Source organism: Corythoichthys intestinalis, chromosome 8, assembly GCF_030265065.1.
Source record: "Corythoichthys intestinalis isolate RoL2023-P3 chromosome 8, ASM3026506v1, whole genome shotgun sequence".
Classification (NCBI taxonomy): domain Eukaryota; kingdom Metazoa; phylum Chordata; class Actinopteri; order Syngnathiformes; family Syngnathidae; genus Corythoichthys; species Corythoichthys intestinalis.
Window position 1 is genome coordinate 29,097,274 of NC_080402.1, and position 24,416 is coordinate 29,121,689.

A 24,416-nucleotide genomic window follows, 5' to 3' on the forward strand; every position below is an offset into this window, starting at 1 on the left:
CTATAATATTTAGTACAAGTTTTGAGAGTGGAATGGATGCTCGGGGTGATGACGTAGATTGTCACTCTCACTCGACGAATACTACCGGGTTACTGCAATTCCTTCTACGCGGCGAGACGTCCAATACAAGCGCTCATCGGTTAAAAGCAGCGAGTATTTACTTTTTGTGTTTTTATTGAGTCTTTTTTTACCTTTTCATTGCCTCAAAATACTTTTTGCATATCTTTCCCTCTCATACTTTTAAGCATTGTGTTCTGCTTTATAGCAGATTGTTGATCTGTTGACCACATTAGTCACGTAGCATATTAAAACCACTCTTATTTGATATTACTACGTTTAAGTATTTTCTTAAATGGTAAATGGTGTTATACTTATATAACTTAAGGCATCTTTAGTATGTTCTGTCTGTCTGTATGCATCCAAACAAAACAAGCAGAAAGGCCATGATAGTACTTTAGGTGTCAAATTTGCCTGTTTTGGCAGAACATTTTTTTCCTCCTACTCTCGTCTCGTCTCATCCCATCTTTCCTATTCATTTTGCCTTTGCTGCTCGTTTTGTAAAATATCGACATATATATCCAATATCCTCTCGGGTTCAAATTGAAAAGGCTGAACAGATGACATGTTTATGTCGCTAGAGTCATATTCTGGATGCCCGGCAGCGCAACAATGTGACGTCACCGCACTGCGACGTCAACAACAATGGCGACCTACTAGTTAAACTAATTTTACAAATTGTATAAAAACGAAAACATCAAGAGGGGTTTTAATATTGAAATATTCTAACTCATAATAATGTTTATCTTTTAAGGACTACAAGCCTTTCTATCTGTGGATCCCTTTAAGCTGTACTTTTACGACATTTAACTTATTTTTTTGTGTATTATCAATTGCCGTCTATTATGAATTCAAGGGTACAGACTCCTTAATTCTAGTTTTTGAATTAAATCTGCTTCTGGTAAAAGGTTGTAATGGATTTTTTGCTGTGTCCACAGTGTGTTTCATTCAAATTCAGTCTATAAAAGAACTAATATAAGTAGCAAAACCAATCTAAAATAATTATAATTTTATTGTCCTGGATAAACTGTTTTTAAATTAAAATATTTAATTTGGAAAAAAAAAGGGGGGGGGGGGGTTCTGTTCGTCATCAGTATCCACTCTGCTGTGTGAGTGTCCCTTTAAGAAAATTTCCCATTTATTAATGACCTCATTCTTCTGCGATAACATCAGATCAGTGGCAGAAAATTCAACTGTGTTAAGCAATTAATTTTCTGTAAAACAAAAAATTTAGTTAAAAACCTGATTTTGCAGTTTTAAGAGTACGTTGAGTGTGCTTGCTCATAAGGTGTCCACTCTGTAAAGCTATATACTGTATCAAACAAATTCAGTTAAATCTTATCAAAATGGAAATTTTGGATTTCAAGGCTCCAAAGTCATGTTAGCTTTAGGCTTACTTTAGAACAAAACAGACTAATATAGTGTTTCTGTATTTAGTTACAGAATTGTAACACTAAAATATTTTCAGGAAGACAAGTTTTTGACACATTGTCCGCAAAATTGAAAGAAACAATACAAAAATCCTTTTTCCCCATTTTCAAACAGCTCGTTTTGATTTTTTCTCTGTAATAGTTGTATCGTAAAATATTGTAGATTGATTTCCTGACCCATGTATCGTTAATTGTTGTATCGCTGTACTGTGCAAATCATTATTGTGAGCCTCCAACACAAATCTTATCGTATCACGAGGTACCCAGTGGTTCTCACTCCTACTTTAGGCGCATGTGTTAATATTTTAGTAAAATTGTCTCACATTTTCACATGGTTTACAGTATTTCACATAATGAGATGGATATCAAACTTAAAACAGGATCCTTTACATTACAATAAATGTCATGTTTCAATATTAAATTATATTAACCCATTATAATGTTTATCTTTTAAGAACTACAAGTCTGGATCCGTGGATCCCTTTAAAAAAAAAAAAAAAACGGGGCAGAGTATGGAGGAGTAAAACAGTGATAAAAAAAAAAAAGTTTTTGAATGCAAAAATAAATTTGAAACTCAAAAAACTAAAAAAAAAAATGCATGTGAAAGCTATTTTTCTTTTTTAATATTTATTTATTTTTGATTGAAGTCAAGTTTTTTTATTGAAGCATTTTTTGATTGAAGTAATTCAATCAAAAATACGTTAAAAAATATAGATTTTCAAAAAAAAACAAAAAAAAACACTTCAATTAAAAAAAAATTCAATCATAGAAAAAAGTTTTTGTTCTTGAAAAAATATTTGAGATTGAAAAATTTGCATTTGAACACTTAGTTTTTCATTGAAAAAAATGTTCTTTGATTGAAGCAATCCATTTTTGTGTTTGGGCCATATTATGATTAGGACATTTGTGTCTAAATCATTCATTCCCCAAAAAAGTTGCTTTAATCAAAAAATATATATATTTTCAATCAAAGGAAAAAAATGTTTTTTAAAATATTTTTTCTCTAATACATATATATACATATATATTTTAAATTATATGCAAAAGCAAATAATTGTCACTGTCTAAGGTGCTCGAAAATTTTTTTTGACCCATTATAAAAATATGTTTTTTGTTCATTTCATTCATTTATGTTGCAGTTTTATTGCTTTGAAACTTTTATATATATGTATAGGAAAGTCAATTACATGCAATGACACTATTCGGCCACCCCCTTAAAATCCGCTCATGGATACACTAAAACTACCAAAAGATATTTCTAATATTTCTCTTTCTTTTATTGTTGAGCTATTGTGATATACGATCAGCCACGAAAATATTGGCAACTATTTATTTTGTTTGTTTTAAATTGACTGATAACTGCTCAGTTTCTATTTGCGCGGACTGCTAAACTACAGTGTAAAGCAGCAGCGACATCTGTTGTCAAACCAACATTCTGAGGGAGCTCTTTTCCAATTGGATGACGGCGAACACGTGATCAAAACACAATCATGGCGGCCTCCGTGGCAGTACGCTCGAGCATGGGGCTGACTTTCAGGCTTTCGCGAGTTTTACCAGACTGTATTTTATGTCCCTTGTCCAGGCTGAAGACGTACGCGTCTCATTTACGGCGGAAGGACTCCGTGGACAGCTTTCGTACCATCAATAGATACTTGCAGACGAGTATAGGTGAGTGCTTCGCTTTGACAATTCCTTCTTGTTTGTATTTTAACGTATCTCACTTTATGGCGATGACAATAAGATGATTTGACGTGTTTGCTAGCAGTTGCTCTGAGGCTAACAATGTTCATACGGTATTAATGTTAGCACTTAAACAAGTATTCGCTGAGCAACGCTTGTGTAACCTGACTCGCAAGGCATTGTGAAACCTTTTTCAAAAAGTAACCGTTTTTTCTCATGATGTATTTTATTAGTCATCCTCTGAGGGCACGAAGTGCTTACTAGCATTGTATTGTTGTGTTCAGGTTCGGACCCAAGTGAGGAAAGTAGCACTGACGAAGAGAACCAGGACCAAGTGTAAGTCTGCATGGATTTTATTTTGAAAGGAGACGTCAGCTGGAATAGAGTGATACCGGAAGTGGGGTTATTTTGTTTTTTGTTTTTTCAATTACAAATGTTTAAAACGGGAGTTCTGACATTTTTTTCTCACGAGCTACTTTTTAAAGGTCTAACTAACCTATATTTATACATATAGCACATAGTTTCTGTAAGGAAAATGCTCATTTCCAAAAAGCATGGTGCTCACTGAAACATTACGTCACTCAATTTGTTCATTATGAAAACAGTCGTGTTTTTCTCTATATAAAATCTGAAATTAAGTTCTTCTCCGTGGGAAAAAAAATCATACCTCCTTTTAATTATAGATTTCTTTGACCTGTGTTAATTGCCTTTCAGAGTCAATGTGGTGTATGTAGACCGGTCAGGCCAGAGGATCCCAGTTAAAGCCAAAGTGGGAGACAATATTTTGTACTTGGCTCACAAGAATGGAATTGAGCTTGAAGGTACTTTCATACTTCTCAACTGCCTTCTTACGTTATGAGTAGGGTGTCCACAGTCCACAAAGTTGCTACACAATTTTTTCCCCACTCAACATTGTCTGAATGCATAGCTCCAATGCAAGAACTAGATTAAGATTTAAAATATTAGAAAAATGGTTGCAATTCAAACACGTGTGACGTATGTTATTTCAGGGTGCTGAATCCAAATCTGTTTTTTTCCCCTGTAAGTTGTAGTACTGTTTTCAAATCAAGATTTTTTTTTTTTGTGCAATGCAAACTGCAGACACAGGAGACCAACAATAGGGACAATTAGACATGCTGTACTGCATTCCAGCTAAAGTTCTCCATGATAAGATGAAAATGGTAACAATTTAGAAAGATAAATATATTTATATGTATAAAGAACTGTTAAAAAAAAAATAATAATAACAATATGAAAAATGCCGATTGTATGTATGTAACTAAGGCCATGTGTACATGTAGCAGGGAAAAAGGAAGTTTTGCTACGGTTTGGCCTATTAGCCACATGCACATTTTCGGCATTGATGAAGAGGGTTCTTCAAAACTCTGACCAAAGTAAAGATGTGCGAATTCTGCATTTGAAGTAGGGCTGTCCCAAACGACTAATTTTCTCCCGATTAGTCAGCCGACTATTTTTACGATTAGTCGACTAATCTAATAATTAAAAAAAAAAAAAAAAATGTTTGTTTTTGTTTACTAATTTAGCAATGAAATTTTTGTTGACGCTTATCAATTCACAAAAAACATATCGGAACACTTAAATTATTTATTAAAGTGCAAATAAACACATAAATAATAATAAATCACAAATAAACAATGAGTTCAAATGCTGACAGAATTAACTAGTGTAGCATCCCGATTGAAAAGGTGGTCTCTTAAACTGATGATTTACAACTTTTATTCCATCCTTGATGTAATCACACCGTAAGAGCTATGGTGCACACAAATAAAACAACACAATTAGAAATGAACAAAAACTTTTCAACTTTTTCCTTTTAAACCTTATTTATATATCAATGAATTGCCTTTACCTTAATTTATTACCTTATCATTGACAATCTGTCCCTTAAGTGCAATCACTGTATATACTGTATATATTTATGACCTTTTAACCTTATATAATTTTCTTTACCATAAAATAAACCATAACATGAAATAAACCTTTCAGTTAGCATTAAGGACAATACTAATAGCACTTATAGGCCCATTGTCAATGAAACATTATTATTCAGTAAGGCGACAGCACCCTCTGGTGTACAAAACATGAAAAAAAAAATTACAAACGGTGACGGCGCTTGAGGTGTTTATTCACGGCCGACGTGCAGCCAAGCTTGGCATTGAAGAGACAGGACAGAAGAGTGTACCCTCCGTTGTTTCTTTGAAATAAGTCAATGTTTTGGACACTGGTGCGCTTTTTTTTTTGGCTTTGTGCCGCTTTCCACGCTTGCATACAGAGCATCCGACATTCTGAACTTTCCACGCATATATATATATATATTTTTAACCCTTCATTAACCGTCGACGGGATGTTGTGCTCGTCGACGGATTTACGTCATCGATGACGTCGACTATGTCGACTAGTCGGGACAGCTCTAATTTGAAGCGCCATCATATGGAGACTGATAACCTAAGATTTAACTGTTGAAACATCACTGTCTGCGACAAACTTTGTTCCTACGTCAAATATAAGACCAATGTTTACATTTGCAGTCAACATGGATACCTTTGCAGTGGGTTTGGATTCAGTTTTTAAACAGGTGCTTTTTGCTTCCATTTATATACAAACTATTGCATTCCTCCAAATTGAGGAAGACATGCGAAGGAAGAGATTAGGGACATTTTTTTTTTTTTGCGAATTGTTATGAACGTACCTAAAAATGAATGAATGCTGTGGATGTTTTTTTCGCTCTCTACAAACGCTTTGGTGTAGATGTAAATCCCCCCCGGAATGTTTATGATCATCAGTTGTTGTTTTTTTTTTAAACCCTGCTAGGTCTGGACATAGCCTAAATCATACAGAAAAAATGGTAGTTAAAAAATGATGGTAGTTAAAAAAAATACTAAAATACAGGGTGATTCAAAAAGAATGTGTCAAAGTCATCGTGCATTTATTCGTTTTGAAATCATTGAAATAGACTGAATTAGCGGTCATTTGATACAGGAACTATCCTTTTTTTAACTGGGGGACAATTTCAATTAGTCTTTGTCGGAAAATCACTTGTTTATTTACGCTCTTGACTTGAAAGATCGAATAACAGCTGCAATCAACACAGTGGATGAGGATATCCTGAAGCGCGTTTGGGAGGAATTTTCATATCGGGTTGATGTTGTCTGCCGCTGGTGGTAGTCACATTGAGTAGTTGTAAAGCATAAAATAAATAACAACTTGAAGTTATATACAATACTTATGTCCAGCTAGTTATTAATTATTTTTTGTTGTTTTTTTTAAAGTACCGCACTAGTTTTGGAACATTCTTTTTGAATCACCCTGTATAATGCAACAGAAACTCAACCAAAACAAGCATGTGTGCTGTCTTCTACTGGCTAACTCATAATTTACAGGCAACCCAGACAATAATAAATTCATGTGCTGTCCACACATGCCCTCTACTGTAAAATTCCCAACCTACAGAAGGCTGCCCTCTACTGGATAGCTCTTAACTATAATTCCACAATTAGTTAATCTGGATCGATAGATACTCTCCCATACTACGTAGCTATCAAGGTGATCGGTTCACACATAATGGAGGAGTAGGACTTCAAAATTTGTGTCCACAAGAGTTACAACAACATGAGTGGTACCTTGACAGACCTTCAGCCTGTAGCAACCTGAGAGGCAACTTGATCGGCTTTCAGCCTGTAAAAAACGTTGGCTGTGTAATTTTTGTCTATGAAAAAGTCTGAAAATTCCCAATTAGCAAATGGATTGGCTCCCATTAAATTCTGTAAATTTACCCAATACTGGGATCATTGCATTGAAGTTAATATACTAATTGCTTTTAAATTTTCCATTCAGGGGCGTGTGAGGCTTCGTTAGCCTGTTCAACATGTCATGTGTATGTAAACAGAGATTATTTTGACAAACTTCCTGAGCCCCTTGAGAGGTAGGAGTCACTTTTAATTGTATTTCTGCAACATTTCATTCAATAGTGGCAAATGTTTGAGATGTAGGCAAAAGAATTACAAGTAACCTACCAATGCTACAGGGAGGATGACATGCTGGACATGGCGCCCATGCTGCAGGAGAACTCCCGACTAGGGTGCCAGATTATCTTGACCCAAGAACTGGAGGGGATGGAGGTGACTTTACCTAAAGTCACGAGGAACTTCTACGTGGACGGACATGTTCCTAAACCTCATTGAGAATACGTACTTCAAATGAAGGTGGGATTGAGGGGGGTGGCCCAGCAACCAGGAAGCTATGAAAAGAAGGTAGTGGGTTAATTTTGAAGAACTCTACGGCTTGGGAACTCCGTAGCGACGGCCTTGAAGAGCTTTACTGCCCAAATAACAGATTACTGACGTGGGCCTGCAGACCTCCTCAGAATTCAGTGAAATCAATGGTTACTTTCTGGAACATATCATGTCCATAACTCTGTGTGGAATGTCCTCAGGCCAGCGTTGAGGGTGTGTCTTACTAAATATATATTTATAAAATACAAATATAATAAAAAATATATATGTCTTATTAAAGGTTCTTTGTTTCCCAAAAAAATATTCAAGCTTGGAGACATTTTAAAGAAACAAAGTTCACATTTACGAAGGAGTATTAAGGCAACATTGACAAGGGAAATACAGTAGTACAATTATTAAGGAAAACACCTATGAGAATGAAGTCATTAAAGTTGTGAAATCAGAATTTAGGGGTACATCTTCAATATAGGAAAACATTTGTAATTTTAACCAGTAAATGTCCAAATTCAGAAACGCAAAGAAATGCAACAATCTAGAACAACCATACTAGTAGAGATCTTCCCTCCATCAGGTAATGATATTTGACAAAAGCACTTTGAAATAGATGTTTGAATAAAATCAAAAGTGAACACAACCACATTCAAGTGTTTGTACTGATGGTGTTAATTTTCTAAAAACTAGAATTTCACAAGTGTTCAAAGTTGTACGTAAAGAGCAAGAATTTCAGAAAATTATTACTTAAATTTAGCATTTTTTTTTCTAAATGCGACTCGTTCTACACTTTAAAAATAAAAAGGATTAAAGTACAAATGTTTTCATATATGCCTTTTTCTCGTTCACAACTTTCCCTCCAACCCTGGTGTGTTTGTCAATACTCATTTTATATAACTGTACACTGCTGCATTGGACATTCCTTGTTACAGCCTTTTATGCACAAGTTGCGAAATAATGTCATTTCAGGTCGTACACCATGCTCGTCAAGAAAGTTCATACATACGCCATTTTGCTTTGATTCTTTGTCAGTGGGGCATATGGCGGTTCTTATGTTAAAATCCTTGTATAAAATCCTAATTAACATTTCAAATGTTCTGTGTAAATGTGTGTATCTTTCTAAGGAAAGTCTGCCAGGGTTGTGGCAGACCAACTTTGAACATATTTCTTTAGTCTACTGTACTTGTCCAACCACACATTTGAGTCACTAATGTATGGCACTTATCATGTGTTTAAATTTGTGCAATAAAGTACTATTTTAAAACCACATTCTTGTTTTCTACCACTTCACAGTGCAAGATAAATTGTTCTAAATCTGTAACCAAAGTAGTAGTCGTAATATTACAGTACTTATTGATACACAATGTCAAAGTACCTTAATTTTCGCACTATAAGGGGCACCTGACTATAAGCCGCCGCACCGGACTATAAGCCGCAGCTGTACCCACTGTATTACGGGATATTTCCACCAAAAGATATTTACCGGTAACAGCGTCATCATACGACTGTCATAAGACCAAATGAATCTCCATGAAGCTTTGAACCAATTAGCTGCAAGGCTTCATTGATTTAAGAAGCTTCATTTGGCCATCACTGCCTCCTTCGGGGAGACAGTCAACCTCTGCTGTCAACACTGTTGTCGTCCAACATGCCTCCTAGCATGCATTGCAGTGCTGCAGATGTAAATGACAATAAAAATTCATGTGCTGTGCTAATTATTTCTTCAGTTATTGTTCCAGTTGTGTCATTAATTGTAGAGGTGCACAATAATTATCGGACCGATTTTAGGAATTATGACGTCATCCCAATAAATCCGATAACATTATTTATTGGCCCGATAATATATGATTTTTTGGCACGGTGTCGGTGGATTGGGATGTGTGCATTTGTTTCCACTCCTGTTTTGCGAGCATGCAAACTTTTGTTACTATTCTAGAGGCCGTATTTTTCCATCACTGAGTGATAAACCTTGTGGCAATGAGCAAATGTTACAGTGTTGTGTTTACAAGTTCTTGAGAGGCCTTTTGGTTATTGATAGGCTTGCTGTCCTATAATTGCCAGGTTAAGAAAGTTGTTTCATGGACCAAGACCACAAAAGTCTCCTCTCCTGTTGCACCAAATGTTTTATCTGCTGACAAAGCGCAATACCTGTTGGGTTTATGTTTTAGTTCACTGCTCATTGTTCAGGGGAACACATCGTCAATGATATCGACTAATTGATTGTGATTGACTCAAAATATATTTATTTGAAAAAAGTAAATATGGGCACTTTATTTGAAGTCAAAACTGTTCTTGTCCTAGTTTTGTTCATTATAATAATGTTCATGTCATCATGAAAATTCTGGTTAGGTCAAGGCAAATCTATGCTGAATCCACCACTAGTATTTTTAACCTGCAGGTGTTCAAAACTCAGGTAAATATACATTTGAAAATTTTATAAATATTATCGGTTATCGTATCGGTATCGGCCTTGAGGAGCAGGAAGTTATTAATATCGGTATCGGTTTCAAAAAATGGATATCGTGCACTCCTAATTAATTGCTAGTTATGGTATTTGGTAATTCTGTCTAACAGACTAGTTTGAGCAAGGGATAGCCAAACTGAGTCCTCATTATCCTAGGAATGCAATTTGGTCTTTTTAACAATTTTCCTGGAAAAGCCAGCAAAATTATGTAATTTCTCCCAATATTTTGTCAATTATCATTCATCCATTGTATGGAGCCCTTGTCCTCATTAAGGGTTGTAAGTGTGTGTTGAAAAGGTCCCTCAATCACTCCATTAACTCTGGCTGCCATTGACTGCAGTAGACGTCCAATCCATTTTGACGAGGATGGGTTGGCAGCAGTGATTGCTGTCGACCTTTCTCAGTCAAAATAGATTGGACGTCTAGTGCCGTCAATGGCACTGAAAGATGAGTATTTAATGCATAGTCATTCCACTTGAAAAGAATTGGACGCCTTTCGTTGGCAGACAGTAAGTTATTGGACATTTTGTAGCTTCCTGCTCACAAAGAGAATTACTTTTAAGAATAAATAAATCGAAGACTTTGTAGTTATGAGTGATTTTGTTTTTATATATATGTATATATATATATTTTTTAATACATATATATATATATATATATATATATATATATATATATATATATATATATATATATATGTAGTTTTTAAATTATATATATATATATATGTATGTATGTATATTGAATATTCACGGAATCAACAGGTCGACTTCAGGTGCTACCAATCAGGCTAAGCAGCACCACCTGTCTGGCGCACTCGTTTGATGGCAGCCCATTCACCACATCTACTTCCAAAATCACTTGAATTCTTGAAGGTAAACAAGACCTAAGTTTTTGTTCATTTATATCTTGATTACTATGTGGCCAAATAACGATGACGTTATATTGTACTGTAATACTGCTCAATTAGAGGCAAGTAAACACTCCTATCCTCACGAGGAATTTGTGATCATTCTAAAGTATGGTGCATGGAAAAATTCTCATCATACGGTGTGAAAGCCCGACTTCAATATATTTAGCAGTATTGTTCGAACTAAACTTGATAAATCCGCTCCATGACCACTACACGTTGTTTAGAATACGTTGAAATATGTGATCATTTTTCGAATCGTGGAGTTAAATTCCAAAAAAATTACTCGATTCAGCGTGGCTTGAGAACTTTCTCAAGATAACGTTAATGGGTTTTAACTTAAATTCAAGTATTTCCTCAAAAGTGTCTTTTCTTAACGTGACTTGAACTGGTCAAACGAGGAAAATTAAATTGATCACTGGTGCTGTTGTTAATCTCTATCGTAAATTAGCATGTTAGCACTTTAGCTCTATAACAGAATTCAAGAGACTCCATCAGTGCGAATGTGTATTTAACGATATCGACAGTTCAAGTTAAATTGTTTAGTAGGAAACATTGACAGTCAAGATTTTACCTGGGATGTCTTTTTAATCTCACACGATTTTTTAAAATCCCTAATTTTAATGAAAATCACGGGTCATGATTTGTGAGCATGTCCCCATTAAAGGACTGGCCTGTAGACTCCCCATTATACAGAATCACCTTCTCTGCTATGTTCACTAAATGTTACAAATGCCTTGTTTTTTACATCATGGAGAGGGAAATAGGCACTGTATTGAGGTACGTTTTTTATACAGTATATTCAAGTTGATTATTTAGCTGATGGTTAATCGGGGCACCCATTGAATTGCATGCTCAAAAGGCCATTTCACACAGCGCTTGGTTTTGTCGTTCGGTTCACCACTGGCGATAATGTTCAGTGCAAGTTTGCCCGTACAGTGCTGGCCAAAAGTATTGGCACCCCTGCAATTCTGTCAGATAATGCTCAATTTCTCCCATAAAATGATTGCAATTACAAATGCTTTGGTAGTAGTATCTTCATTTATTTTGCTTGCAATAAAAAAAAACCCAAATAGAATGGGAAATAAAAATTAAAATCATTATCATTTTACACAAAACTCCAAAAATGGGCCGGACAAAGCATTGTCCCCCTCAGCCTAATACTTGGTAGCACAACCTTTAGATGAAATAACCTGGACAACTGCTTCCGCTATCCATCAATGAGTTTCTTACAATGCTCTGCTGGAATTTTAGACCATTCTTCTTTGGCCAACTGCTTCAGGTCTCTGAGATTTGAAGGGTGCCTTCTCCAAACTGCTATTTTCAGATCTCTTCACATGTGTTCTATGGGATTCAGGTCTGGACTCTTTGTCCAGTGTCTCCAGTGCTTTCTCTCAAACCATTTTCTAGTGCTTTTTAGTCATTGTCCTGCTGGAAGAACCATGACCTCTGAGGGAGACCCAGCTTTTTCACACTGAGCCCTACATTATGTTGCAAATTTTGTTGGTAGTCTTCAGACTTCATAATGTCATGCACACGGTCAAGCAGTCCAGTGCTAGAGGCAACAAAGCAACCCCAAAACATCAGGGAACCTCCGCCATGTTTGACTGTGGGGACAGTGTTCTTTTCTTTAAAGGCCTCATTTTTTCCCCCTGGCAACTATGTCGATGCCTTTTCCCAAAAAGTTCTACTTTTGTCCCATCTGATTTACAACATTCTTCCAAAACGTTTTTTGGCTTTCTAGGGTAAGTTTTGGCAAACTCCAGCCTGGCTTTATGTATCTGGGTCAGAAGTGGGGTCTTCCTAGGTATCCTACCAAAGAGTCCCTTTTCATTCAGACGAAGACTGATAGTACGGATTGACACTGTTGTACTGTCGGACTACAGGACAGCTTGAACTTGTTTGGATCAATCAATCAAATTTATTTTGCTTCTCAAGTCCTCAGTTCTTTGGTCTTCTCTCTTTTCTCCATGCGCAATGTGGTACACACAAGGACACAGGACAGAGGTTGAGTCAACTTTAATCCATTCTAACTGGCTGCAAGTGTGATTTAGTTATTGCCACCGCCTGTTATGTGCCACAGGTAAGTAACAGGTGCTGTTGGTTCCACAAATTGGAGAAGCATCACATGATTTTTCAAAGGGTGCCAATGCTTTTGTCTGGCCCATTTTTGGAGTTTTGTGTAAAATGATAATGATTATTTTTTTCATTCTCTTTTGGGTTTTTTTTTTTTTTTTTTACTACCAAAGCATTTGTAATTGCAATTATTTTCTGGGAGAAATTGAGCATTACAGTATTAGACAGAATTGCAGGGGTGCCAATACTTTTGGCCAGCAGCGTAGCTGGAAGTGCTGGCATTGAACCAAACCAGTAACAGGTAGGCTTTTATTCCCTTGAGGTTATAGTTGGTACTCAGAAGGTACTCTGTAAGTGCTGACTACTGCACTACTATTGGACCTTCTTTTTGAAGCCACTCTTCAATATCTTTTCTGTTTTTGGGTGCGTCGCGGAGGGAATGCCTTATCGCGACATGTAATAAGAATGACTTTGTTAATGGCAGTGTAAAAAGGCCTTTTGACACAGTTTGCTCAGTTTCAATTTCTTCAGAGATTGTCATCCAGCATATTTAAGGTTTAATCTTCTAAACTGTTTATGTTCAAATGCAGATATGAACAGAGATCAAAGGTCACAGGGGGCCTGCTTCTAGGGGGCAGCAGGACAAGATGGCTCAGAATCTGCACTTGGGTACCTTTTCCAAGAGGTTTAAGCTTGAGGCCTCTTTGCAAAGCGGCCTACTGGAAACCACATCGCTGTCTTACTTGTGTAAAGACAGTCATACAAAAAGGGTTCAAAATTGCATGGAGGTGGAAACTTTAGCAAAGTCCCCTCTTGGAGACAACAGCTCTTCGAAAGCATTGAGTTTGATCAATATGCAGTGTGAGAAGCTTATGCATGTCGAACAACAGGAACCAGACACAAGATCAGTACTTGAAAATGGTGGCTGTATTGAATGCACTTTAAGATCGCCGCCTGCTGCAGGGATCTCTGTTTGCATTGAGGTTGACAAGCATGAGGATGGCTTTGGGTCTAAACTTAAGAGTTGTAAGAAAGACTTCACGTCTTCATCACAGATTGCTGACAAAGATGCCATCATGCCAGAAAAAGCAGCACACTCACCTCTGCTTTCGGAAACGGAGCTAGCCATGAGTGTTGACAGTTTGAAGGTGTGTCATGACAGCTTCTTGGCTAAACATCACCATTCTAATGCCCATGTTTCAGCACACATGGCTAACGCATTCCCTGATAAGTTAATGGGTTTGGAGCGATCACTCTGCCTCGACCAAAATTCAAACATTTTGGAATGTCGCTCTCCTTCTAAACCAAATGACATTGTCTCATCCATGCCACATGGCCCAAATGTTGCTGTTTGGGAGCACTCTTCTGCAGCCACAGTGACCTCAGAGTTGAAGTCAAATGAGGAAAATAAAAATCCGCGGCCCTTGTGGAGAAGCAAAAAACCTAGAAAGCAACCCAATCCTTGCCGCAGTGCCGATATCAAAGACCCAAACTTCCAGGGAGTGACATTCCGGATAAATGTAGAACTGGATGACAACAGGGAAGAGTGTCGACTCCTCATAACATCCAAGTACAGGTGCGGAAACGCCAGGGTGCATTTGGAGGATGCTTACTGGTGTACATTGTGATCATTTACAACTATGCATCGCAATTTGTCCGTTTCTACCACAGTAAGGAACTCTGCAAGAGTGTGCGGAAACGGAGAACGAGAAGGAGGGGGTCACAAATGACCGGCAGCTCTGACGAGGATATTGAAACTGCTACTCGAAGTGTGTAAACTTTGTACCTATTGTGCACAAGTTCAACCACTGTCATTTTTACAACATTATGGTCCAGTAATATGAAGACCCTCTAGCGCAGGGTTCACTAAATCCGGACCTCGGTGCCACTTTTCCTGTCGTGTTTTCCACGTCTCTCTCCCCTAACACACCTGAATGAAATGATTGTCATCAGCAACCTCTCCAAAAGCCCGATAATGATCCTGATTATTTTGATTCAGGTGTGTTGGAGGAGGGAGACATGGAAAACACGACAGGAAAAGTGGCACCGAGGTCCGGATTTAGTGAACCCTGCTCTAGCGTCTAGACCAGGGATAGGCAAACTATTCCACAAAGGGCTGCAGTGGGAGCAGGTTTTGGTTCAAACCCATCATGATGACAGCATTTCATCAATCTGGTTTTTACAAGTGGAATCAGTTGCTTCTTGTTTCCGCTGAAACCTCATTGGTTAAACTATCTGTGCTGAATCAGCTGGAACAAAGACCAGGACCCACTGCGGCCTTTGAGGACCGATTTGCCCACCCCTGGTCTAGAACAAAAATAAATATCATGGGAAAGTTGACATGTCACAGGAAAATGTTGCAACAACCCTGCCAAATTTTGAAACCCCCCGCCTCCCAAAAATGCAGCAGCTATACCATCTCATAAGAAATACTGTGCGTATGCCCATTCAATGCACTAAAACAATGCTCAACTGTCAAATTTCAGTCTAATAAAACTAGATAGAAATGCATATACACTAGCGTGACCATATTTTGATTTCCAAAAAAAAAGGACATTCGGCCCGGCCTCGAGATACTTGAATTTTACTCGAAGTTCACTCGAAGGTGCCTATATCAATTTAATATATTTAAAGTGTGCCTCCTCCGTCTGGATAGAAAAATTCAGTTTTATATATACAATACGGTATATATATATTGCCATATAGTATATAACCAAAGAACAATTTAAATTCTCAGAGTTTACTTAATAGGCTTTATTCTTCCTGAAAATGATCAAACAATAAAAATGCAACCAAAAAAAAAAAATATATTGATAAAAAATAATATAATGCACCCATGGAAATGTTGTTTAGTCAATACACACACACAGTCGGCTATGTGCCAACTAAACATTTTTATAAATTACTATCACGACAATGTCGTTGACAAATTATTGCCACTCAATTGTTCTCATTCAATGTTCTAGATTGCACGCAAACAATAACCGAAATAAACTGACAAACTATTAAACCTGCATGTTTCCAAACACAGCAGTTCAAAACTACATTTCCCGTAATGCTTAGCGCTGCTTATCTCGCTGATCGCCACCCTATTAGTGAGCACCGGTAGACAAATCAAACATTGCTATTAAAGTTTACATTCATCGGCAGCGCAGTGATGCAAAATCAAATGGGATTTTGCAGATCACGCCAATACAAAGCTCCGATAGAAGTCAACAGTTGCAAAAAAGTTGAGCAAGTGTACCTGTAGCCTGTGAGCCCCTGTTCTGACAAAGGTTTGTTTGTGAATGAGAATTGACAGATAACGCCATGATAAAGCCAGTCTTGACTGCGCACGCATGTGCAAATTTGTATTCAAAGTAGAACAAAGGTATTTTCGACTTGATTACTCTTTTGAGTACATGAGCATTTGATTATATACGTATTGATTGTAAAGAAACTCAACAGCTGGGCAGGTTCTCTGGGAATATGTCACAGGCAGCACACTACTGTAGTATTCTGCGCAAAGTGTCAATTTCAACACGCGCTAATTGGTCCTGTGAAAAATAATAAAAACTGGACATCTTCACAAATTTATAAAACCTGGCCGGATGCCACAGACAGGACGTCAAAAGTGGACATGTCCAGGCAAAAATAATTTCAATTCAAAGCAAAAGGATGAACTTAGCCACGTGGTTGGATGTCTATCATCGTCACTGGAACTAAAGCAAAGTTGGCTGTCCTGTTGACTAGAAAGTTTATTGATCAAGGCCTGTTGTCTTTGAAACTGAAAACATAAAACAGCCAGGCGTTGTGTAGGTCCTAGTACTTTACAATGTGGAAAACACAGGATTTGAGGAAGAAAATGTTTTTACACATTTTGTTGTTATTTTTGCATGTTTTTCCCCGCTGGGAGGCGCTGCTGCACAAAGATCTTTAGAAACAATCGGACGCAAACCTTCTATACACCATGTTCTAGAATGTTTTGTGTCATACCATGGTTCATAATTATACTGTACCATCAGGGATACATTTGACTGCAAAGTCAACCACTGCTTTGAGCCAAAGCAGTTAACTTGTAGGAGATAAATCTAATGGTACACACTAGGGAAAAAAAGGAATATGCTGTATTCCTATAAATTCACTTTACACCAAAATTGACTCTTTAAAATCTAGGACTAGAAATCGAACACAAATTGTAACAGCTACCGTATTTAAAGGTGGCCCTGCCTTCTCACCTCCCACCCTGCATGTCACTACTGATCTCTAGTTTAGATGGATGAACAATATATTTTTAATTACTGGTAATACAGCTAGAGAAATTAAAGTGACATCTCTCTAAGCACACTATGCTTAGTTGGGAACTACTGAACTAATACATGTTAATCTTCTTATCAGAGGCAAAAATGTGTGCATCGTGCTGCACCAGAAAGACCCCGATGTGGAGAGATGCAGAGGATGGAACCCCTCTCTGCAATGCTTGTGGGATAAGGTATTGAATGCTTATGAATGTATTGTTCTTTTTTGTTATACACTTCATAGTAGATGTGTCTACAAATCCATCTCAAGTTCTAAGTGTTAAATACATGATAAAACGATGACACAAATCACTTTTTCTTTAATCAACTTGGTTTATGCAGTGCTTAAAGAAGTTTTAAATTTAGAGTTTTTCTGAAAGCAAGTAGGCCCACAAAGCCTTGAAGGCCCTGACACAAAATATTTTGGTAAGGGGAAGCAAAAATGCATGGTTGAACAAGCATATACTGTACTTTAAATGGAGACAGGTGTGGTTTCTCTATTTCACAAGTTTGAATGTGGTGGACACTTATGTGTTGTTTATTTTTACTTCCATTGGTTAAAAGATTTTTTTCAAATGAATCGTGCAAATTATTATTTTAAGCTTTGTTTGTTTCTATTGTCTTTTTAAAGGTACAAAAAGTACAGGGTGCGCTGTACTAACTGCTGGAATATCCCGAGAAAAGAATACAACTCTACCTCATTCTGCCTCAAGTGTGGAAATGTGAGGCTGAAACACATAGTCTAGAAGTTGCACTTTTATCCCCACACAAAGGATATGACAGAGTTGCTGTAAGGCAAATCAGGGTTTTAGATGCCTCTTAAATTATTTGTATAGGGAAGATAACACAATGAGAAAAAGTTAAGTTTAAATGCTTGTTGTGGCTGTTCAAAAGGAGGTTTGAGTTCTTTGAAAATGTGATGCTGACATACACAGTTCAGTATGGGTCCATTGGAATTTTTCATTCATTTTCCAAACCTCTCCTCGCGCATCAGCTGAACTAAGCTGTGTTTGAAAAGATGTTTGTTGCAATTATGTTACTAATTTGTGTGTCAGTGTGTTTTTATTTTTGTTTATTTGGGTTCATTATGGTTTTGGTGGTAGGATGGCTTTACTGGTTGAAGTGGAATTGATTTCCTTGTCATGCAAGTTTTAAAGAATTAAAAAGAATTTTGTGTGAACAAAATACAATGCTATTGGTCTGCATAAAAGTCTGTGTGAAATTCATGTTTTGTTGCCTAATTTTTATTCATCAAATATTTTTAATGCAGTAATTGCATTCATCTACGATGAAGGATGATGCATATATTTGGTATACCCGATTGTAGACAAAATAGCAGGAGGGAAGTTGTATGCATTAATAACACTTCTCCATTCCATGAGCCCACATGTGGTGTGCACCTCTCTTCATAGTGGGTGGCCTCACATGGAAGGATGCTATGCAAACTATTGTTTTACGAAACGCATGACGTCTTTAATTCCAAACAGCTAAAGACACTTTTCTTTTTTGACTTTGCCAAAACATCCACTGAGTGGGGCTGCTAAAGGAAATGAGCTGGATAAGCCAAGAACATAAAAGTAGGCCTGTTAAAAAAAAAAAAAAAAAAAAATTTTTGAAATGTATCATACACATCATGAACATATTGGCTGCTGTGTTCATTTTGTAACATCAAATATAAACAGTTACAGCTCAAATACGACTTCATGAACATATAATAGATGGTTTTATCTTACACATCTGTAAATCTAAATACTAAACCTAAATTTATGAAAGATTAAAAAATGCTGTCACTCAGAGACTGAGAAACAAGTGAGATGTTATTTGTGGATGTAATCACATTCTTAAAATCTGGTATATAAATATAGCTACATAATATGTTTATTAGAACCAAACGCTTAGCTGTGTGCATCAAAAATGCTGAGTTTATACACAATGATTACTGCTAGTCATGCAGGCAATGGCAGCGAATGAGTTTTTATTTTCTTTAAAAATTTTTTTTTAAAGCCGTTTCTCACTATAATGGCACCACATGTAGTGGAACCCTCAAAGGCTGTTTGTTTGAGGTGGTGCTATTTAGGTAGTAGGAGGAGAAAGAAGAGGACGATAAAAGTCAAAGATGCAGTCGGAGTGGAAGAGTTGGACCAAAAGCCTGTTTGGACCCAGGCAAACTGAGGAGTGACATGAATTTGGATTGCTACGCTATTAAAGACACACACCTTGACTTGGGCATGTGTGTTGCTGCTGAGCAGGAAGATACAAATATCTCAGTACAGGACCACCAGAGAGACATGGTTGAAATTTGTGGCGTCCCAGGCCATACTCTAGCTTCACCAGTGAAGCCTCCTTACTCTTACATTGCTCTCATCACCATGGCCATCCTCCAGAGCCCTAAGAAGAGACTCACACTAGGTCAGATCTGTGACTTCATCAGCCAGAAGTTTGCCTACTATCGAGATAAGTTTCCCACGTGGCACAACTCAATTCGACACAACTTGTCTCTCAATGACTGCTTTGTCAAGGTACCACGGGACCCCGGCATTCCCGGGAAGGGAAACTTTTGGACTTTGGACCCCATGTCGGCTGATATGTTTGCAAATGGGAGCTTTCTTAGGCGGAGGAAGCGCTTCAAGAGACAACCCTTGCCTTGGAAAACATTGAAGGACTCTTCCATACCCGTGCCTCTTCATCCTGGACCTACCAGAATCCCTCAAGTGGAAAGGGAGCCACGCTACCATCAGAGTCCTGGATATTCTCAAAACACCCTGGCTGGTTCCGAGGGTCCTCCTGTAAGAGTTTTTCTTCCTGCTCTGTCCTCACTCCTCTTCAAGAGATTCCCATCTTTTTTGGATCTCTGCACCTTCATCCCACCTTTGGACAGAACCTCACCTTCCTCTAAGCATGCCATCTCATTTCAAGGGAAGACACCCAATTACATCTTTACTCACCCTGGACGCGCCTCCTGCTGCAGCACTTTAAATGTTTGATGATCTTATTATGACATATTCAAATATTTTTTGTTTAAAAAAAAAAAATTTTTTTTAATCGGCTTACTTTTGGAACGCTGATGATTTTAAGAATGAAGCAAGGAGACATAGGTTGTAAAACAGCCTACAAATGTTTTTGTGATATTAAAAAAATAAATCATTTATCATCATTGTGACCAACATGTGAAACTCAATTCAAAAATAAGTCAGTGGGAACAAAAAAATGAGTGTGCAAACCCTCTTATAATTTGGGATGTGATTAACTGTTCACCCGTTCAAAACTCATGTTAAACTCATGTTAACTCATTTCATTGGTGACAAACTTAAATTCACTTCAGAAATATGACGGGAGTCACTTGACGCTTTTAAGCTGCAGGTTTTAGGCCCGCAATCGGACATCTATTGTCATAAATAGTACTGAAGGAGTTATTTGAAAGTACCACGCACCGTTTAAAGTGCCTTTGATGAACCCCAAAGATAGCCCAACTGTTCGGTTCATTAAGGACCTCAATCAATGGTGCACTCAGAGCTACCACTGAGATGTCACTGCTAAACAACTAGCAGTTGAACCAGTGTTGTATCGACTTATTATAACCACAGTATATTAATGAGTTGCCTACTTTTAATGTGTTGACAATTTTTTGTTTCAAATCTAACATTCAGATTATGGAACAATATGACATCTCCTGTCACACCTATGCAGATGACACAACACTACATTTCTGTTTCCCCACATAATTATAGTCCCTTAGTCTCCCTGAGTAAATGCATTCATCAAATCAATGAATGGATGTGCCAGAATTTTCTAAGTTAAATGTGGAGAAGACAGAAGTGATCATTTTTGGACCAAAAAAGGAGAGGTCAAAGTTAAGCAGACACCTTAGCACAAGGTCACTTACAGCTACAAATTAAGTCAGAAATCTTGGCGTAATTATTGACTCAGACCTAAAATTTGATAGCCATCTAAAGTCTGTTACTAAATCTGCTTATTACCACCTAAAAAATATAGCCAGAATTAAGGGGCTTCTGACTCACCAAGACATGGAAAACATACATGCTTTCATTTTCAGCAGATTGGGCTATTGCAACAGTATATTTACAGGTCTAGATAAAAAAAAATCAGTCAGGAAGCTGCAGCTAGTACAGAATGCTGCTGCCAGAGTCCTCACAAATGCAAGGAAAATGGACCGCATTACACCGGTTTTCAAATCATTACACTGGCTTCCAGTGAGTCAAAGGATAGGCTATAAAATACTACTGCTCGTCTACAAAACACTTTATGGCCTTGGGCCAAAATACATGCTTGATTTGTTAGATTCCTTTGAAACATCTAGACCCCTAAGGTCGCCTGGAACCGGTCTCCTGTATGTTCTAAGAACAAGAACCAAGCAGGGTGAGACAGCATTTAGTTATGCTCCTCACCTCTGGAACAAGTTACCTGAAGGTCTAAAGTATGCTCAAACTGTTAGCTCCTTTAAATCATGGCTAAAAACGCTCTTGTTTAGCACAGCTTATCCATAACTATCTATATATTTCAATCTATATGCTTTCGATTCCTCATGTGCTTTATCGCCATTGCTGATTTCAATTATTAGTATTAGTAGCAGCATTTTTATTTATTTTTTTTTTACTCTATTCGTTATTAAATGCGATTTTTATGTATAATTTTATTTCCTGTTTCGATTATCTTTTTTACATTCCATTGATTAAATGTGATTTTAATGATCGTCATGTGATGTCAAGCACTTTGAATTCTTTTGTGTTGAATTGTGCTATATAAATAAATTTGCCTTGCCTAAATAAGCATGTTCAAAATGAGCAATTTATTGGAAAAATGTACCCCAAAAAAAGTAAATATAATTAAGCATACTTTCTCTTCAAACTACTCTTCAGTTTGCTAAATAAAATAACCATGATATAGTTTATTGTATAAATGTGACAATAAACTAAGCTTTAACAACTGATGTTCTCCAGACAGCATTTTTATGGTATTTTATTTGTCTGCTTTAATCAAAACATGCCTTCCATGTAACAGTTTAATAGTTGTCTCCTGTAGTACTAGATGAATATCACATGTTACGTTTCCTTTTTACAACATACTGTACAAGCATCTGGCTTTCTAGATTTTCAGGATTCTGAATGTAATTCAATTCCAGTGTACACTGTGCTGATTCGTTTTAAACTTGTGAGGGTTCGTTCATGAGTATAGAGGAAGCAAAACAAGTTCAAAACATGACACAATAAATGTATGACTTGTAGTTGTTCCTTTTCATTCATTTTCTGTAAAAACGATAAACAGCTTGATGAGTAATCACATTGCTAATGTAAATCGATCCGGTTTTTAAACAAATGTGTTTAAAAAATAACCTACAGCGCCTTGGGAATGTAAAAAAGGTTTTTTTTTGTTTTTTGTTACACCTCATGATTGTTGGGTGTACCAAATATTTTGGCCAATGAGAATCTTCTCTCAGTAAGATTGTAGGATTCTTAACTTAAATGGTCCTGGCACTCAATTGCTCAGCATTTACTGCTCCTTATAACATGTACACGATGACATGATGTTGGCTACACAAGCACACACTGCAATGAACACTGTAGTCTCAATAAGCACAGCGTAAACCTTAATGATATTTAACAGTTCCAGGTAACTCATGTTAATGTTGTCCATATGTTGTGGGTGCACACACACCACCTCGTAGCTGGCAATGACTAAACATGAAAGGTCAGGTAGAGGCCAAGACAGGAAGTGTTTAAATGTAAGCAAAAACATAAATGCACACTGTCTTGATCCTGTTAGATTGTTGGCTGCAGCATTTATACAGCATTCACACAAACACAACACATTCCACTTTGAGATACAGCATATAAAACTGTAAAAGTGGTCATCATGATCATAATGATTTTTGACAGGTCAAATGCAGAACTCTCACGCTGTAATTCCTCAAATGGAAGTTGGCTCATTTTAGTATATAATACTTTAACTTTGATGACTGTTGGTCAAAAGCTAGACCTGTAAATGTATTCCAGATATAAATACATTTACAAGACTATTTTGTCTTAGTTTAGGTCCCCACATCTTGGGTGCAAATGTTGGGTCTTTGAAAGCAATAAACTTTAATCATCATATGAACGCTATACCATTTATTAACCCTTTCAGGGACAGTGGTCACTACAGTGAACAGCTATTCAAAAGTTGACACTGAAGACCTTTAACCCTTAATAAAGCAATTGATTATTTTTGGGCCTTAAAAACTTAAATTTGAGCAAGTATTATATAATTTTTTAAATGACTAATAATTACATTTAGTATCATTTTTTTAAAAAAAATATAATTACAAATAAAATGAAGAAAAACAAATACCGTATTTTTCGGACTATAAGTCGCCGTTTTTTCATAGTTGAGCTGGTGGTGCGACTTATACTCTGGAGCGACTTTTGTGTGAAATTGTTAACACATTATTATATCTTTTCACATGTTATTTTGGTGTTTTGGAGTGACACTGATAGTTTGGTAAACTTGTTAGCATGTTCTATATGCTGTAGTTATCTGAATAACTCTTAACTCATTTGCTCCCAAAAACGTATAAATACGTTCTATTTTTAATTGCTTCAATGTCCTAAAAACCTATTTATACGTCTTTTACATTTTTTTTCTTCCCATACTAGACATCTCTGGGTTCTGATTCAATTGAGCTCCAAAGCACAAAGCTGAACATCCATTTTAGAGCAATAAAACTGGCCACTGGAGGGCAGTAGCGCATTTGGTAACCCCCCCCCCCCAACCCGATTCAATCAGTACAGCGTAGTTGTGACCGTGCTGCTCGCCTAGCAGAGCCCGCTCTGCAGGCTCGCCACTCGCGTCCCCCGCACCCTCCAGTGTCCCGCACGGAAACACGCATGGCCAAAGCCAGTTCCCCCCCAGGAACACAAATTCCCCAGGCGAACGAGGCAGTGGTCACCACAAAAGAAAGACTAAAAAAAATCCATCTTTACGAGACAGTCGGCAATGAGGGAAAAGTTTAACCCGCTGTCGCGGCCACCAATCGGCATCTCTCAGGTATGTGTGAATAAATTGTTACTTTGCTATCAAAAGCTCTGTTTATCTGGTTGTGTATGTTATTTTGTAAAAGGAAAACATTATTCAGATGTTTGGGATGTGTTTGGGAAATAGCTGTGTTAAAGTCAAAGTTATGTTTAAAATGTATGCGTTTACAAAAAGCTCGTTTTTTCCGTTTTTTCATCAGAAATTGGAAAATTGCTCAAACTAAGCTATTTTATAATGCTGATTTCTAAA

The 24,416-nt window shown here is 37.1% G+C and overlaps 2 protein-coding genes across 3 annotated transcripts; both read left to right on the top strand.

Annotated features, from left to right (window-relative positions):
- Positions 1-2,939: 2,939 nt before the first annotated feature.
- Positions 2,940-8,942, top strand: fdx2 (ferredoxin 2). Its single transcript, XM_057843635.1, has 5 exons — positions 2,940-3,155; positions 3,452-3,503; positions 3,882-3,988; positions 7,023-7,110; positions 7,213-8,942. The coding sequence occupies exons 1-5, from the start codon at positions 2,978-2,980 to the stop codon at positions 7,367-7,369; spliced, it is 582 nt and encodes a 193-aa protein (XP_057699618.1). The 5' UTR covers positions 2,940-2,977; the 3' UTR covers positions 7,370-8,942.
- A 1,691-nt stretch (positions 8,943-10,633) lies between these two features.
- zglp1 (zinc finger GATA like protein 1) lies at positions 10,634-18,339 on the top strand. 2 transcript variants are annotated; one of them, XM_057844112.1, is made up of 5 exons: positions 10,634-10,750; positions 13,452-14,437; positions 14,533-14,630; positions 17,239-17,332; positions 17,770-18,339. In XM_057844112.1, the coding sequence occupies exons 2-5, from the start codon at positions 13,509-13,511 to the stop codon at positions 17,882-17,884; spliced, it is 1,236 nt and encodes a 411-aa protein (XP_057700095.1). In that variant the 5' UTR covers positions 10,634-10,750; positions 13,452-13,508; the 3' UTR covers positions 17,885-18,339. The 2 variants fall into 2 exon arrangements, with proteins under 2 accessions (XP_057700095.1, XP_057700096.1); XM_057844113.1 differs by having other exon boundaries at positions 10,736-10,847.
- The last annotated feature ends 6,077 nt before the right edge of the window (positions 18,340-24,416 follow it).

Coding starts and splice junctions, on each gene's coding strand:
- fdx2 (XM_057843635.1), top strand. CDS start 2,978: ATGGCGGCCTCCGTGGCAGTACGCTCGAGCATGGGGCTGACTTTCAGG. Junction 3,989..7,022: donor GAATGGAATTGAGCTTGAAG/GTACTTTCATAC, acceptor TTTTCCATTCAG/GGGCGTGTGAGGCTTCGTTA. Junction 7,111..7,212: donor CTTCCTGAGCCCCTTGAGAG/GTAGGAGTCACT, acceptor CCAATGCTACAG/GGAGGATGACATGCTGGACA.
- zglp1 (XM_057844112.1), top strand. CDS start 13,509: ATGGCTCAGAATCTGCACTTGGGTACCTTTTCCAAGAGGTTTAAGCTT. Junction 14,438..14,532: donor CTCATAACATCCAAGTACAG/GTGCGGAAACGC, acceptor TTTCTACCACAG/TAAGGAACTCTGCAAGAGTG. Junction 14,631..17,238: donor TATTGAAACTGCTACTCGAA/GTGTGTAAACTT, acceptor TCTTCTTATCAG/AGGCAAAAATGTGTGCATCG.